Here is a 13,472-nt window from a genome sequence, read left to right on the forward strand (position 1 = left end):
TTGTCACAGTACATTTGCACTTACAGTACATGAAATTTGTCCTCTGCATTTTACCCATCCTATAACAACTAGGAGCGGTGAGCAACCATATGTGGACCTCAGGGAGCAATTAGGGGTTAAGAGTCTTGCTCAGGGACATATCGACACATACAGTAGCTGGCCTGGCCGGTTATCGTACCTGGGACAACCAGGAGCTCTAGCTCTGCAGGCAGGCTCACGAACCAGAGTGGTTCCGAACCACTCAGCTATGGCCGCTCCTTGTGACACCTTATTCGTCATTATTAATATTCATTAGCTGACTGCTGATTGGCCTAATTGCGATCTGACCACCATGCCCATATTTGGGAACGACCGACTTCAAACTCTGCTGCACAGTCGAGGACCCACATGGCCAAAAGCTCAAAGAAAAGAGGGGTACCTGTGATTTTCTGCCGTACTTTTTATTTCAGTTTTATCTATTAGGTTGGTCATTAAGGTCCACAGAATGAGAGGCCTGCTCTGCCGGAAACATCGCGAAAAAAAGTTATGGCCATTTGTATATTCACTGTCCCATTGACTCCACTAGAAATATTAAAAAAAGAAAAAAAGTCTGCTTTAATTAGCTTGTGAGGGGTCAAATTAGGGATTCTTCATGATTCTGAATCCATTGCAAGCATTTGTTTTGCATGAAAAACATTCCTTGGGCAAGATATCAACCCCCCAAAACAGTCAAAAGTGATGAGTCATCACTTTTTTTCCACTTTTCACAGTTTTGGGCTGCCGAAAAGTAACCCAAGCAATGTTTTTTATGCAAAACAAATGCTTGCAATGGATTCAGAATCATGAAGAACCCCTAATTTGACCCCTCACATGCTAATTAAAGCAGATGTCTTTTATTTTTTTAATATTTCTACTGGAGACAATGGGACAGTGAATATACAAATGGCCATAACTTTTTTTCGCGATGTTTCCGGCAGAGCAGGCCTCTCATTCTGTGGACCTTAGTGACCAAACTAATAGATAAAACAGAAATAAAAAGTACGGCAGAAAATCACAGGTCCCCTCCCATTTTGGGGACTGGGTCCCCAAAGGACTGTGGTGCCTGGTGCCTTGGATTGAGTTGTTAGGCGGTTGTCTAGAACCAGCGATCCAACCGATATGCCCATATAGGCATATACAGTATATGGATATCCAGTTGTCCAGAACCGCCAGCATATACAGTACTGATTATATCAGGGATCTCCTTCAGCAGGCAGGCAGACAGACAGATGGACAGAGAGATCTCCGTATTATGGGCATGAAAGGGACACATGCAGAGACAGATGGGTACAATAGGTACTCTGACTACAATGGGTATTGCATATAACTGGGTGATGCATGCATTCCCTCCTTGCATTGTTCCTAGTAGGTCAGTCTAGTTAGTTGTTAATATTCATTAGCTGACTATTGATTGGCATAATTTTGTTTGGAGGACCCAAAACTGTATAATGCACATGAAGCACAAACCCCAATTCATACAGTTCTAGACCAGAGCCTGTTGGGCACCGGGCCGGCCTACACGGGAACGATGCAAGTCAGATGTTGCTAGGTTGTTTTTTGTGCAAATAAATGACACATCATTCTGTAGTGTCTCTTCAGTTGTACACGTTAAAACCTTGATTTCTAATTATCATACATCATTCAATTTGATGACCCCAAACATTTAGAATTAGCCACTGGAATCACCACCCCACATGATCTAGAACAGTGGTTCTCAACCTTTTCAGGCCTGACAAGCACCAAGAGTTGAGGAATTACATTTTTTTTTCTATTGTGAAAATAGTAGATCTGCATGCTCACAACGTAGATCGTCTATTTTCACAATTTCTGCTTCTAATATTTGACAACTTGACCAATTTGTCATTTTAGAGGTATTAAAAAGTCCTTAAAGCTATACTGTGTAAGTTGCTCAACTAGTGGTCAGTAGCGTCCGCGTCTTTCGGCCGTTTTTCTCACACCCCCGCGTCACCCCCGCGTCTGCCTCCACCTCGCCGAGATCTATCTTTAGAGGGGTCCCTGGTTCCTGTGCGTTCAGGCATTCCGGAGAAACGGAGTGTTTCACCCGAGTATAGATAGAGACACACGGGCGCCTACAAATATGGCCGCCCTATTGCGATAGCTAGCGACCCCACTTCAAGATGCGCTGTGATTGGCCGGCAGTGTATAACCCTCGCTGTGATTGGCCGGTAGTGTATGATGACGTAATTTTTGCGCGAAAACCGGACCCCGGTCAGGATCATAGGAAACATATAAAGAGAAGGCTTCAGAAGCTGAAAATAACGGAGTGGGTGTTCTAAAACTTTAGCGATTTAAGAGTTAGGACAATTTTAAGATTTGTTTTATAAAAAAAGTTACATGGTACAACTTTAAATTGTCACTTTAGGAATGTGCATAAACCCTCTATACACTTAAACGTTATGTTGGTTTGTTTACTGAGTGAGAAAACAATATTGCACATTAAGTTAATCATCTAGTTTTCTATTCATATTTTTGCCATTTAGCCCAGGTACTTGTGATGACAATTGCTTCTTGATTAACTTCACCTGGTTAATGGTCATGGACATTTTTAATGTCATTGTAAATAAGTCAGTAATGCAACATTTTATTAATTATTGTGTGTATATTTGTAGGGCTGTAGGAGGACTGAATTTGAAGATGCGTCATCCATCCAACGTCATCTTTGCACTGCTGTTGTTCCCGCTGGCATGTGTATCTGGGGGCAAAATCCTGGTGTTCCCATTGGATGGGAGTCATTGGGTGAACATGAAAGTACTCATTGAAGAGTTGCACTTAAAAGGCCATGATATCACCGTGGTTCGGGCATCCAATAGTTGGTACATCAAAGAAGCGTCCCCGTTCTACACCTCTGTCACGGTTCCTAACACTGGAGGATTTGACGAGGAGTTCTTTGGAAGCCTAATTATGCGACAGCTGCACGCACAAAGGCAAGGAATGAGCATTTGGTCTCATATTCGTAATGAACAGGATAATCACAAACAGTTCTCACTCTTACACAAGAGTATGGCTGAAATGGTAGTTCAAATGTTTGAAGACGAGACATTAATGCAGTCTTTCCATGATGCTGACTATGACTTAGTTCTGACTGACCCTGGTGTTGGTACGGGGACAATGCTTGCTCGCAGACTCAAAGTTCCTCTTGTTTACAATGTCAGGTGGACAGTTCAAGGTGAAGCTCATTTTGTCATTGCTCCCTCACCTCTGTCATATATTCCATTCTCTAGCACAGAGTTGACCGACAAGATGAGTTTTCCACAGAGGATCATGAACTTTGTTGCATATGTTTTTGGAATGTACATAATGGCACAAATCACAGAAGTTCATTACAAACCACTAGTCGAACATTATTTTGGCCCTGATGTAAATTATGATGCATTTTTCCAGGATGCTGACATATATCTCATGAGAAATGATTTTATCTTTGAATTTCCCCGTCCTACTATGCCAAATGTGGTCTACATGGGTGGATTTCAATGCAAGCCAGCCAACCCTCTGCCAAGGGACCTGGAGGAATTTGTGCAGAGCTCCGGTGAGCATGGAGTTGTTATGATGTCCTTAGGCACCCTAGTGGGAGAACTACCCGTGGACATAACTGAAGACATTGCAGCAGCTTTTGCCCAGCTGCCCCAGAAGGTTATTTGGAGGCACACTGGACAAAGACCAGCCACTTTAGGCAACAACACCCTATTGGTCAACTGGTTGCCACAGAAGGATCTCTTAGCACACCCCAAAACCAGAGTCTTTGTTGCACACGGAGGAACCAACGGGGTTCAAGAGGCAATTTACCATGGAGTTCCGATAGTTGGACTTCCCTTGGTTTTCGATCAACGTGACAACCTCTCCAGAATTAGAGCAAAGGGAGCGGCTACGATGGTGGACATTGACACGATGGACAGAGACATTTTTGCGGATGCATTGAAAGCAGTGCTCCATGACCCCACGTACAGGGAAACCATGCAGAAGCTCTCAAGGCTGCACAGAGACCAGCCCATGAAACCACTGGACCGGGCAGTATTCTGGATAGAGTATGTTATAAGAAATAAAGGAGCCCCTCACCTGCGGACACATTCCAACAAACTGTCCTGGTTTGCTTACCACTCTGTTGACGTGTTCGCTACTTTGCTGACAGTTGTGTTGGTTGTGACGTTTACTTGTATTTCAATTCTGAGATGCTTGTGGGGGAAATTGCTTGTGAAGAAACATGCTAAAAACGAGTAGTATGCTTGGATGTACCGGTATACAATATTACACATAATATAGAATACAGTATTTCTCATTTCTCTCTATGGGAGGTATTATAATGTTGATAACATCCCAATTCAATAGGATGATAATGTGAAGATCGGCTGTCATTTGCTTAAATTGACCCATGGCTTTTGGAACAACTGTGTATATTAAACACTTTATAAAACAATGAAAGTATCTTCATTTGTTTTTGGTCAGTGTTTCCTGGATGTCTCTTTCTGCTATTCTAACTCACAGGCTGTTTTCAGTTATAACTAAGGCTGGGCAATATATTGAAAATGTATCGATATCGAGGTATCAACATGCAAGGTATACATATCGACGAAGACGGCTTGAAATGAGGTATTGGTTTATGTGTCAAATGAATTAACAGACTATGCATGCAAGTAGCACATGCAAAAAAGCTGTCCATCTGTAACCGGGTGTGGTTATTTCAATAAAACCATTGTTGAAAAATGGAAATTAGGCATTTCATTTCTTTATTCTATGTGTACTGTACAATATTATGCACGCATGGATATGCTATTCATTATCTGGGTTTGGCAGGCAGTGGACCTAAAGCAGAAAAACATTAAAAACTATATAATGCAATTGTTTTTACTACTATCGTGAGTAATATCGATATCGAGGTATTCGACAACATTATCGAATATCGAAGGTTTTCCTAATATCGCCCAGCCTTAGTTATAACCTCTGTTGAGGTGCCAACTTGACATCACCACTGGCATCACCAGGAATGCTGGTCCCTCATTGGCTGTTAATGATGACATTGCCAGAAATTCTGGTCCCTGATTGGGCTATGGGCTTAAACACCCACAGCTACCTACATACCTACCTACATACACAGCCGAACGCAGTACTTGCGTGCTCTGCTGCGCAAGTAATAATAAAATAACATAGGCCGCACAACCTTGGGGTGTTTTTTGTCACAGTACATTTGCACTTACAGTACATGAAATTTGTCCTCTGCATTTTACCCATCCTATAACAACTAGGAGCGGTGAGCAACCATATGTGGGCCTCAGGGAGCAATTAGGGGTTAAGAGTCTTGCTCAGGGACATATCGACACATACAGTAGGGGTTAAGAGTCTTGCTCAGGGACATATCGACACATATAGTAGCTGGCCTGGCCGGTTATCGTACCTGGGACAACCAGGAGCTCTAAGCTCTGCAGGCAGGCTCACGAACCAGAGTGGTTCCGAACCACTCAGCTATGGCCGCTCCTTGTGACACCTTATTCGTCATTATTGATATTCATTAGCTGACTGCTGATTGGCCTAATTGCGATCTGACCACCATGCCCATATTTGGGAACGACCGACTTCAAACTCTGCTGCACATGCATCATTCTGCAAGGTCCCAACGGACTGTGGTGCCTGGTGCCTTGGATCGAGTCGTTAGGCGGTTGTCTAGAACCAGCAATCCAACCGATATGCCCATATACGGTAGGCATATACAGTATATGGATATCCAGTTGTCCAGAACCGCCAGCATATACAGTACTGATTATCTCAGGGATCTCCTTCAGCAGGCAGGCAGACAGACAGATGGACAGAGAGATCTCCGTATTATGGGCATGAAAGGGACACATTCAGACAGATGGGTACAATAGGTACTCTGACTACAATGGGTATTGCATAACTGGGTGATGCATGCATTCCCTCCTTGCATTGTTCCTAGTAGGTCAGCCTAGTTATTTGTTAATATTCATTAGCTGACAATTGATTGGCATAATTTTGTTTGGTGGACCCAAAACTGTATAATGCACGTGAAGCACAAACCCCAATTCATACAGTTCTAGACCAGAGCCTGTTGGGCACCGGGCCGGCCTACACGGGAACGATGCAAGTCAGATGTTGCTGGGTTGTTTTTGTGCTAATAAATGACACATAATTCTGTAGTGTCTCTTCAGTTGTACACGTTAAAACCTTGATTTCTAATTATCATACATCATTCAATTTGATGACCCCAAACATTTAGAATTAGCCACTGGAATCACGACCCCACATGATCTAGAACAGTGGTTCTCAACCTTTTCAGGCCTTACAAGCACCAAGAGTTGAGGAATTACATTTTTTTTTCTATTGTGAAAATAGCAGATCTGCATGCTCACAACGTAGATCGTCTATTTTCACAATTTCTGCTTCTAATATTTGACAACTTGACCAATTTGTCATTTTAGAGGTATTAAAAAGTCCTTAAATTGTCACTTTAGGAATGTGCATAAACCCTCTATACACTTAAACGTTATGTTGGTTTGTTTACTGAGTGAGAAAACAATATTGCACATTAAGTTAATCATCTAGTTTTCTATTCATATTTTTGCCATTTAGCCCAGGTATACTTGATGAAAATTGCTTCTTGATTAACTTCACCTGGTTAATGGTCATGGACATTTTTAATGTCATTGTAAATAAGTCAGTAATGCAACATTTTATTAATTATTGTGTGTATATTTGTAGGGCTGTAGGAGGACTGAATTTGGAGATGCGTCATCCATCCAACGTCATCTTTGCACTGCTGTTGTTTCCGCTGGCATGTGTATCTGGGGGCAAAATCCTGGTGTTCCCTTTGGATGGGAGTCATTGGGTGAACATGAAAGTACTCATTGAAGAGTTGCACTTAAAAGGCCATGATATCACCGTGGTTCGGGCATCTAATAGTTGGTACATCAAAGAAACGTCCCCGTTCTACACCTCTGTCACGGTTCCTAACACTGGAGGATTTGACGAGGAGTTCTTTGGAAGCCTAATTATGCGACAGCTGCACGCACAAAGGCAAGGAATGAGCATTTGGTCTCATATTCGTAATGAACAGGATAATCACAAACAGTTCTCACTCTTACACAAGAGTATGGCTGAAATGGTAGTTCAAATGTTTGAAGACAAGACATTAATGCAGTCTTTCCATGATGCTGACTATGACTTAGTTCTGACTGACCCTGGTGTTGGTACGGGGACAATGCTTGCTCGCAGACTCAAACTTCCTCTTGTTTACAATGTCAGGTGGACAGTTCAAGGTGAAGCTCATTTTGTCATTGCTCCCTCACCTCTGTCATATATTCCATTCTCTAGCACAGAGTTGACCGACAAGATGAGTTTTCCACAGAGGATCATGAACTTTGTTGCATATGTTTTTGGAATGTACATAATGGCACAAATCACAGAAGTTCATTACAAACCACTAGTCGAACATTATTTTGGCCCTGATGTAAATTATGATGCATTTTTCCAGGATGCTGACATATATCTCATGAGAAATGATTTTATCTTTGAATTTCCCCGTCCTACTATGCCAAATGTGGTCTACATGGGTGGATTTCAATGCAAGCCCGCCAACCCTCTGCCAAAGGACCTGGAGGAATTTGTGCAGAGCTCCGGTGAGCATGGAGTTGTTATGATGTCCTTAGGCACCTTAGTGGGAGAACTACCCGTGGACATAACTGAAGACATTGCAGCAGCTTTTGCCCAGCTGCCCCAGAAAGTTATTTGGAGGCACACCGGACAAAGACCAGCCACTTTAGGCAACAACACCCTATTGGTCAACTGGTTGCCACAGAACGACCTGTTAGCACACCCCAAAACCAGAGTCTTTGTTGCACACGGAGGAACCAACGGGGTTCAAGAGGCAATTTACCATGGAGTTCCGATAGTTGGACTTCCCTTGGTTTTCGATCAACGTGACAACCTCTCCAGAATTAGAGCAAAGGGAGCGGCTACGATGGTGGACATTGGCACGATGGACAGAGACATTTTTGCGGATGCATTGAAAGCAGTTCTCCATGACCCCACGTACAGGGAAACCATGCAGAAGCTCTCAAGGCTGCACAGAGACCAGCCCATGAAACCACTGGACCGGGCAGTATTCTGGATAGAGTATGTTATAAGAAATAAAGGAGCCCCTCATCTGCGGACACATTCCAACAAACTGTCCTGGTTTGCTTACCACTCTGTTGACGTGTTCGCTACTTTGCTGACAGTTGTGTTGGTTGTGACGTTTACTTGTATTTCAATTCTGAGATGCTTGTGTGGGAAATTGCTTGTGAAGAAACATGTTAAAAATCAGTAGTATGCTTGATGTATTATAACCACATGTAATATACACACACATAGCCTACTGTATATGTGACTGAACACAACAACCAGATTGATGTGGGAAATGTTTGCATTTTTCTTTTTCTTTTTTCCATTTGAAAGTAGAGCTATCACTTGCAAGCTATCACTTGCTTAGACCCACGGTTTTTGGAACTACGTCTTATAGAAGTATGTTTTTTGGACAAATGAACGGTCCCATATTTTAGTGTTTTTAGTTATTTTTGTAGTATCTATTAAATACACCTGTACAGTTGTTTACACTGAAAATATCTCCATTTGTTTTGTCAGTTTGTCCTGGACTTTCTGCTCTTCTTACTTGATATTAGTTGACTATAATTGATTGGCCTAATTTTCCTATGTTTGGTGAATCCAAAACTGTACAGTGGTCATGAAGCACAAACCCTCATTAATACAATTATAATTATACTGTTGACATCAACAGCATTCTAACATTCTATGCAACAGCTGACAGCAAATTAGATTTTGCAAATATGTCGAAGCACAACTATAGGCCTACTGTAGCCTACATGTACGTTCTTGAAACGTTTTTTCTTCTTTTTTTTTTTCTTTTTTTTACAATTAGAGGGATCCCATTATATACAGTTATATATCCGTACGCCTCTATGTTTGCAATTGACTGCACAGCTTTCTTTGTGTGATCAGCTGGTACATCTGGCTGGTGCAAATGCAACACACGCAACATCTGAACATTCAATATCGTCTTCGTGCTAATCTCAATCCTGTCCTCTGAAGCAGTTCTTGCCAGATATTCCTCAGAGGTGCCGGAGCAACGTATTCACAGATTGCACCCTGACTGTCAGCGAGAACAATCCGTTGACAACTATTATACTGTATATTTTTATACTGTAGTAAGTGGTTGACAGTGCATACGCCCCTCATTATAAAGACAAATGCACATTTGACAGTAGGGCAAACTGTAGGCACTGGACAAAGCGCAAGAATAGTCCTTTTACAAGCGGGTGAGTGCACGTGTAGCACGCACACCAAGAGAGGGGCAGGTACAGACATGAATGCTTGACTCTTACAGTGAGGGCGTTCAGGTGGCTCTGTTATGCCCATACCGGCATGGTTCTGAACCATCTGTCCCCTTTAGGGGGAAGGGTCACTGCATATCAATGCAAAGCTATTTTGAGTCACAAAGTATCATGAATTTAGCATGATAGGAGTATGATAAGTAACTTACTTTATCCTATCATCCTAAATGCTTCCATCCACAGTGGTCTCCTAGCCAGACAATGCCAATACCCCCATCCACAGGGCACAGGGATGGCTGAATGAATGGCTTGATTATTATGAAAATGATATGATTCATGGTCAGGGTACTAAAGTATCGTTAGATTTTCAATAGGAATTCAATTTTAAAAAATCATTTTTCTCTCAATTTTCAAATTTTCTAGCTCCCCATAAAATCAAATATTGGTTCATTTTTCCAATTTTCTAGCTTGCAAAAAAATCAGGAAAATGCTTCAATTTTTTAAATGTGTGATTCATATTTGTCATTATTTGATTTGGAACCGACAAAGGAAAAACATCTTTAAAAAAGGTATTTTTCATTTTTTTACCACATTACGAATATCAAAAAATGGACCAATTTTTCCAATTTTCTAGCTTGCAAAAAAATCAGGAAAATGCTTAAATTTTTTAAATGTGTGATTCGTCTTTGTCATTATTTGATTTGGAACCGACAAAGGAAAAACATCTTGAAAAAGGTATTTCTTAATTTCTTACCCCATTACAACAATCAAAAAATGGGCCCATTTTTCCAATTTTCTAGCCCACAAAAAAATCAGGAAAATGCTTAAAATTTGCTCAATTTTTTGAATGTGTGATTCATATTTTGACATTATTTGATTTGGAACCGACAAACAAAAAATAGGCCCATTATTCAATTTTCAAGTCCAGGAAAGAAATCGTCATCATGAATGTCACGTGACCACGTGTCAAGTCACATGGTACACAACTTCAAAATAAAAGCTGTAGGCTAGTCTAACATCCAAGTAATAGGATCAACATGCAGGCAGGCAGGGGGTCCATGAGGGGTTTACAAGGGGGTCCATGGCTGGTTCCCAAAGTGTGGTTTGCGGACCCCCAGGGTTTCTATGGCTGGTTCACAACAGCCTGGTACACGTACAGCCATGGCTGGTTCCCAAAGTGTGGTTCGGGGACCTCTTGAGGTCCATGACGGATTTCCAAGGGGGTCCATGGCTGGTTAGCAATAAATGTGGTTCGGGGACCTCTGGGGATCCCTGAGGGGTTTCCAAAGGGGTCCATGGCTGGTTAGCAATAAGTGTAATTGCGACCGTAGGTCGCTACTTACTATCACAGCCTGCACAAACTGTCCGTCTGTCTGTCTGTCTGTCCCTCTGTCTGTCACACCTCACACGTCACACTATTGCCCTGCTCATATCTCCGGGTCCCTGGGGGACCCCCAGATGTAAAAAATGACCAAATATGCAAAAATGACCAAATGACCACCCCAACGGGGCTGCTCACGGGGAATTCCCGGGGACCACCGACTCCTGCTGCTCCAGAACGGATGCCAAAGTGGTGGCGCCCCCAGTGGAGGACCCCCTCCACTGCAGCTCACATAAAATGCCGTAACTCGGGCTAGGAGCGTCCGGGAGAGCCGGGGCCGGTACCTATTCGTCCGCCAAGGCAACGCGGAGACCCCACCCCTCATTTCTCACATGGCCCTCTTCTAGCGCCACCATGAGGCCGATTCTTGCAAAACACATTTTTGGACACTGCTCCTACAGATTTTGCCCTAAAATCACGCACATCGGTACACAGTATGTCTACACATTGCCCACACAACTAGGAATCAATGGCAGTTACAGCCCTCTTCGTGTATACATGTGACCTACGGTCGCTTATCTCCCGATTAGGGAGTCTTACTGGTAGTGTAATAGGTGAAATAGTGTAATAGTGCATTACTTGTAATATTGAAATAGCATAAATGTTATTGCGTCCGTTAGGTCGCAGTTACTATCAAAACCTCGACCAGCTGTGAGTCCGTCCGTCCGTCCGTCCGTCCGTCCGTCCGTCCGTCCGTCCGTCCGTCCGTCCGTCAGTCAGTCAGTCTGTCTGTCTGTCTGTCACACGTCACACTTTTGCCCTGCTCATATCTCCGCAACCGTTGCCCAGATCCATGCCAAATTTTGCACACATACTCCTTGCCTGCCAAACCACAACCTCCACCCATCAATTCACACATGACCCTCTTCTAGCGCCACCATGAGGCCGATTCTTGCAAAACAAATTTTTGGACACAGCTCCTAAATTTTTTGTCCTAAAATCACGCAAATCGGTACACAGTATGTCTACACTCATGTCATCAACATGGATCTGTCCCATATAGCGCCACCTTCAGGCCGATTTTTGAAAACACATTTTTGGACACTGCCCTAAAATCACCCTATTAGGGAGTCTTACTGGTAGTGTAATAGCGCAATAAGGGTAATAGTGTAATATTGTAATAAGTGTAATAATATAATAGTGTAATAGTGTAATTGCGACCATCAGGTCGCAGTTACTATCAAAACCTCCACCAGCTGTCAGTCTGTCAGTCAGTCTGTCAGTCAGACTTTCAGTCACACTTTTTCCCTTCTCATAGTGATTTTGGCTGCCAAACCACTACCCCCATTTCTCCCTCTTCTAGCGCCACCATGAGGCCGCTTCTTGCAAAACAAATTTTTGGACACTGCTCCTACAAATTTTGCCCTAAAATCACGCAAAGCGGTACACAGTATGTCTACACTGTCCAAGATAGCGCCACCATCAGGGCGATTTTTCAAACACATTTTTGGACTCTGCAAAGCGTGATTTTAGGATGCCCTGATGGTGGCGCTATCTCGGACAGATCCATGCTGATGACATGAGTGTAGACATAATGTGTACCGCTTTACGTGATTTTAGGGCAGAATTTGTAGGAGCAGTGTCCAAAAAATTATGTGTTTTGCAAGAAGCGGCCTCATGGTGGCGCTAGAAGAGGGAGAAATGGGGTAGTGGTTTGGCAGCCAAAACCACTATGAGAAGGGCAAAAGTGTGACTGAAAGTCTGACTGACAGACTGACTGACAGACTGACAGCTGGTGGAGGTTTTGATAAGAATGCACTATTACACTATTTCACCTATTACACTACCAGTAAGACTCCCTAATCGGGAGATAAGCGACCGTTGGTCGCTTATCTCCACAAAAAGGCCAAAAGTTTGTTTTACCAAAATCGTCCTGATGGTGGCGCTGGATGGGACAGATGCGTTTTGATTACATGACTGTGCGATTTGTGTGATTTTAGGGCAAAATCTGTAGGAGCAGTGTCCAAAAATGTGTTTAAAAAAATCGGCCTGAAGGTGGCGCTAAATGGGACAGATCCATGTTGATGAGATGAGTGTAGACATACTGTGTACCGATTTGTGTGATTTTAGGGCAAAAATTTTAGGAGCAGTGTCCAAAAATGTGTTTTGCAGAATCGGCCTCATGGTGGCGCTAGAAGAGGGCCATATGAGAAATGAGAGGTGGGGTCTCCGCGCCGCCGAGGCGGACGAATAGGTACCGGCCCCGGCTCTCCCGGTCGCTCCTAGCCCGAGTTAAGGCATTTTATGTGAGCTGCAGTGGAGGGGGTCCTCCACTGGGGGCGCCACCACTTTTGCATCCGTTCTGGAGCACCAGGAGTCGGTGGTCCCCGGGAATTCCCCGTGAGCAGCCCCGTTGGGGTGGTCTTTTTTGCACATTTGGTCATTTTTTACACCTGGGGGTCCCCCAGGGACCTGGGGGTCCCTGGAGCTCCGGGGGTCCTTCGAGGTTGTAGTTTGGCAGGCAAGGAGTTTGTATGGAAATTTTGGCATGGATCGGGGCAACGGTGGCGGAGATATGAATAGGGGGAAAGTGTGACGTGTGACGAGTGACGTGACGGAGGGAAGGACAGGCTGACGGCTGGTGGAGGTTTGGATAGTAGAGAGTGTAAAAGTAACTGCGACCTACTACGGTCGCAATTAAACACACTTATTGCTAACCAGCCATGGACCCCCTTGGAAACCCCTCAGGGACCCCCAGAGGTCCCCGAACCACACTTTGA

General features: G+C 43.5%; 2 protein-coding genes across 2 annotated transcripts in view; both read left to right on the forward strand.

The window, feature by feature from the left end:
- The window catches only part of LOC308304526 (UDP-glucuronosyltransferase 2C1-like), a 27,272-nt gene extending 22,596 nt beyond the window's left edge, over positions 1-4,676 (forward strand). The window contains exon 3 of the mRNA XM_080749137.1: positions 2,649-4,676. Coding sequence (XP_080605263.1) covers positions 2,674-4,254 — 1,581 coding nt within the window. The 5' untranslated portion in view covers positions 2,649-2,673 and the 3' untranslated portion in view covers positions 4,255-4,676. The remainder of the gene's footprint in view (positions 1-2,648) is intronic.
- The window catches only part of LOC308304525 (UDP-glucuronosyltransferase 2C1-like), a 16,254-nt gene extending 7,643 nt beyond the window's left edge, over positions 1-8,611 (forward strand). The window contains exon 2 of the mRNA XM_080749136.1: positions 6,745-8,611. Coding sequence (XP_080605262.1) covers positions 6,770-8,350 — 1,581 coding nt within the window. The 5' untranslated portion in view covers positions 6,745-6,769 and the 3' untranslated portion in view covers positions 8,351-8,611. The remainder of the gene's footprint in view (positions 1-6,744) is intronic.
- Positions 8,612-13,472: the final 4,861 nt, after the last annotated feature.

This window comes from Nannobrachium achirus (assembly GCF_963921795.1).
Source record: "Nannobrachium achirus genome assembly, chromosome: 19".
In the NCBI taxonomy this organism is placed as follows: Eukaryota; Metazoa; Chordata; class Actinopteri; order Myctophiformes; family Myctophidae; genus Nannobrachium; species Nannobrachium achirus.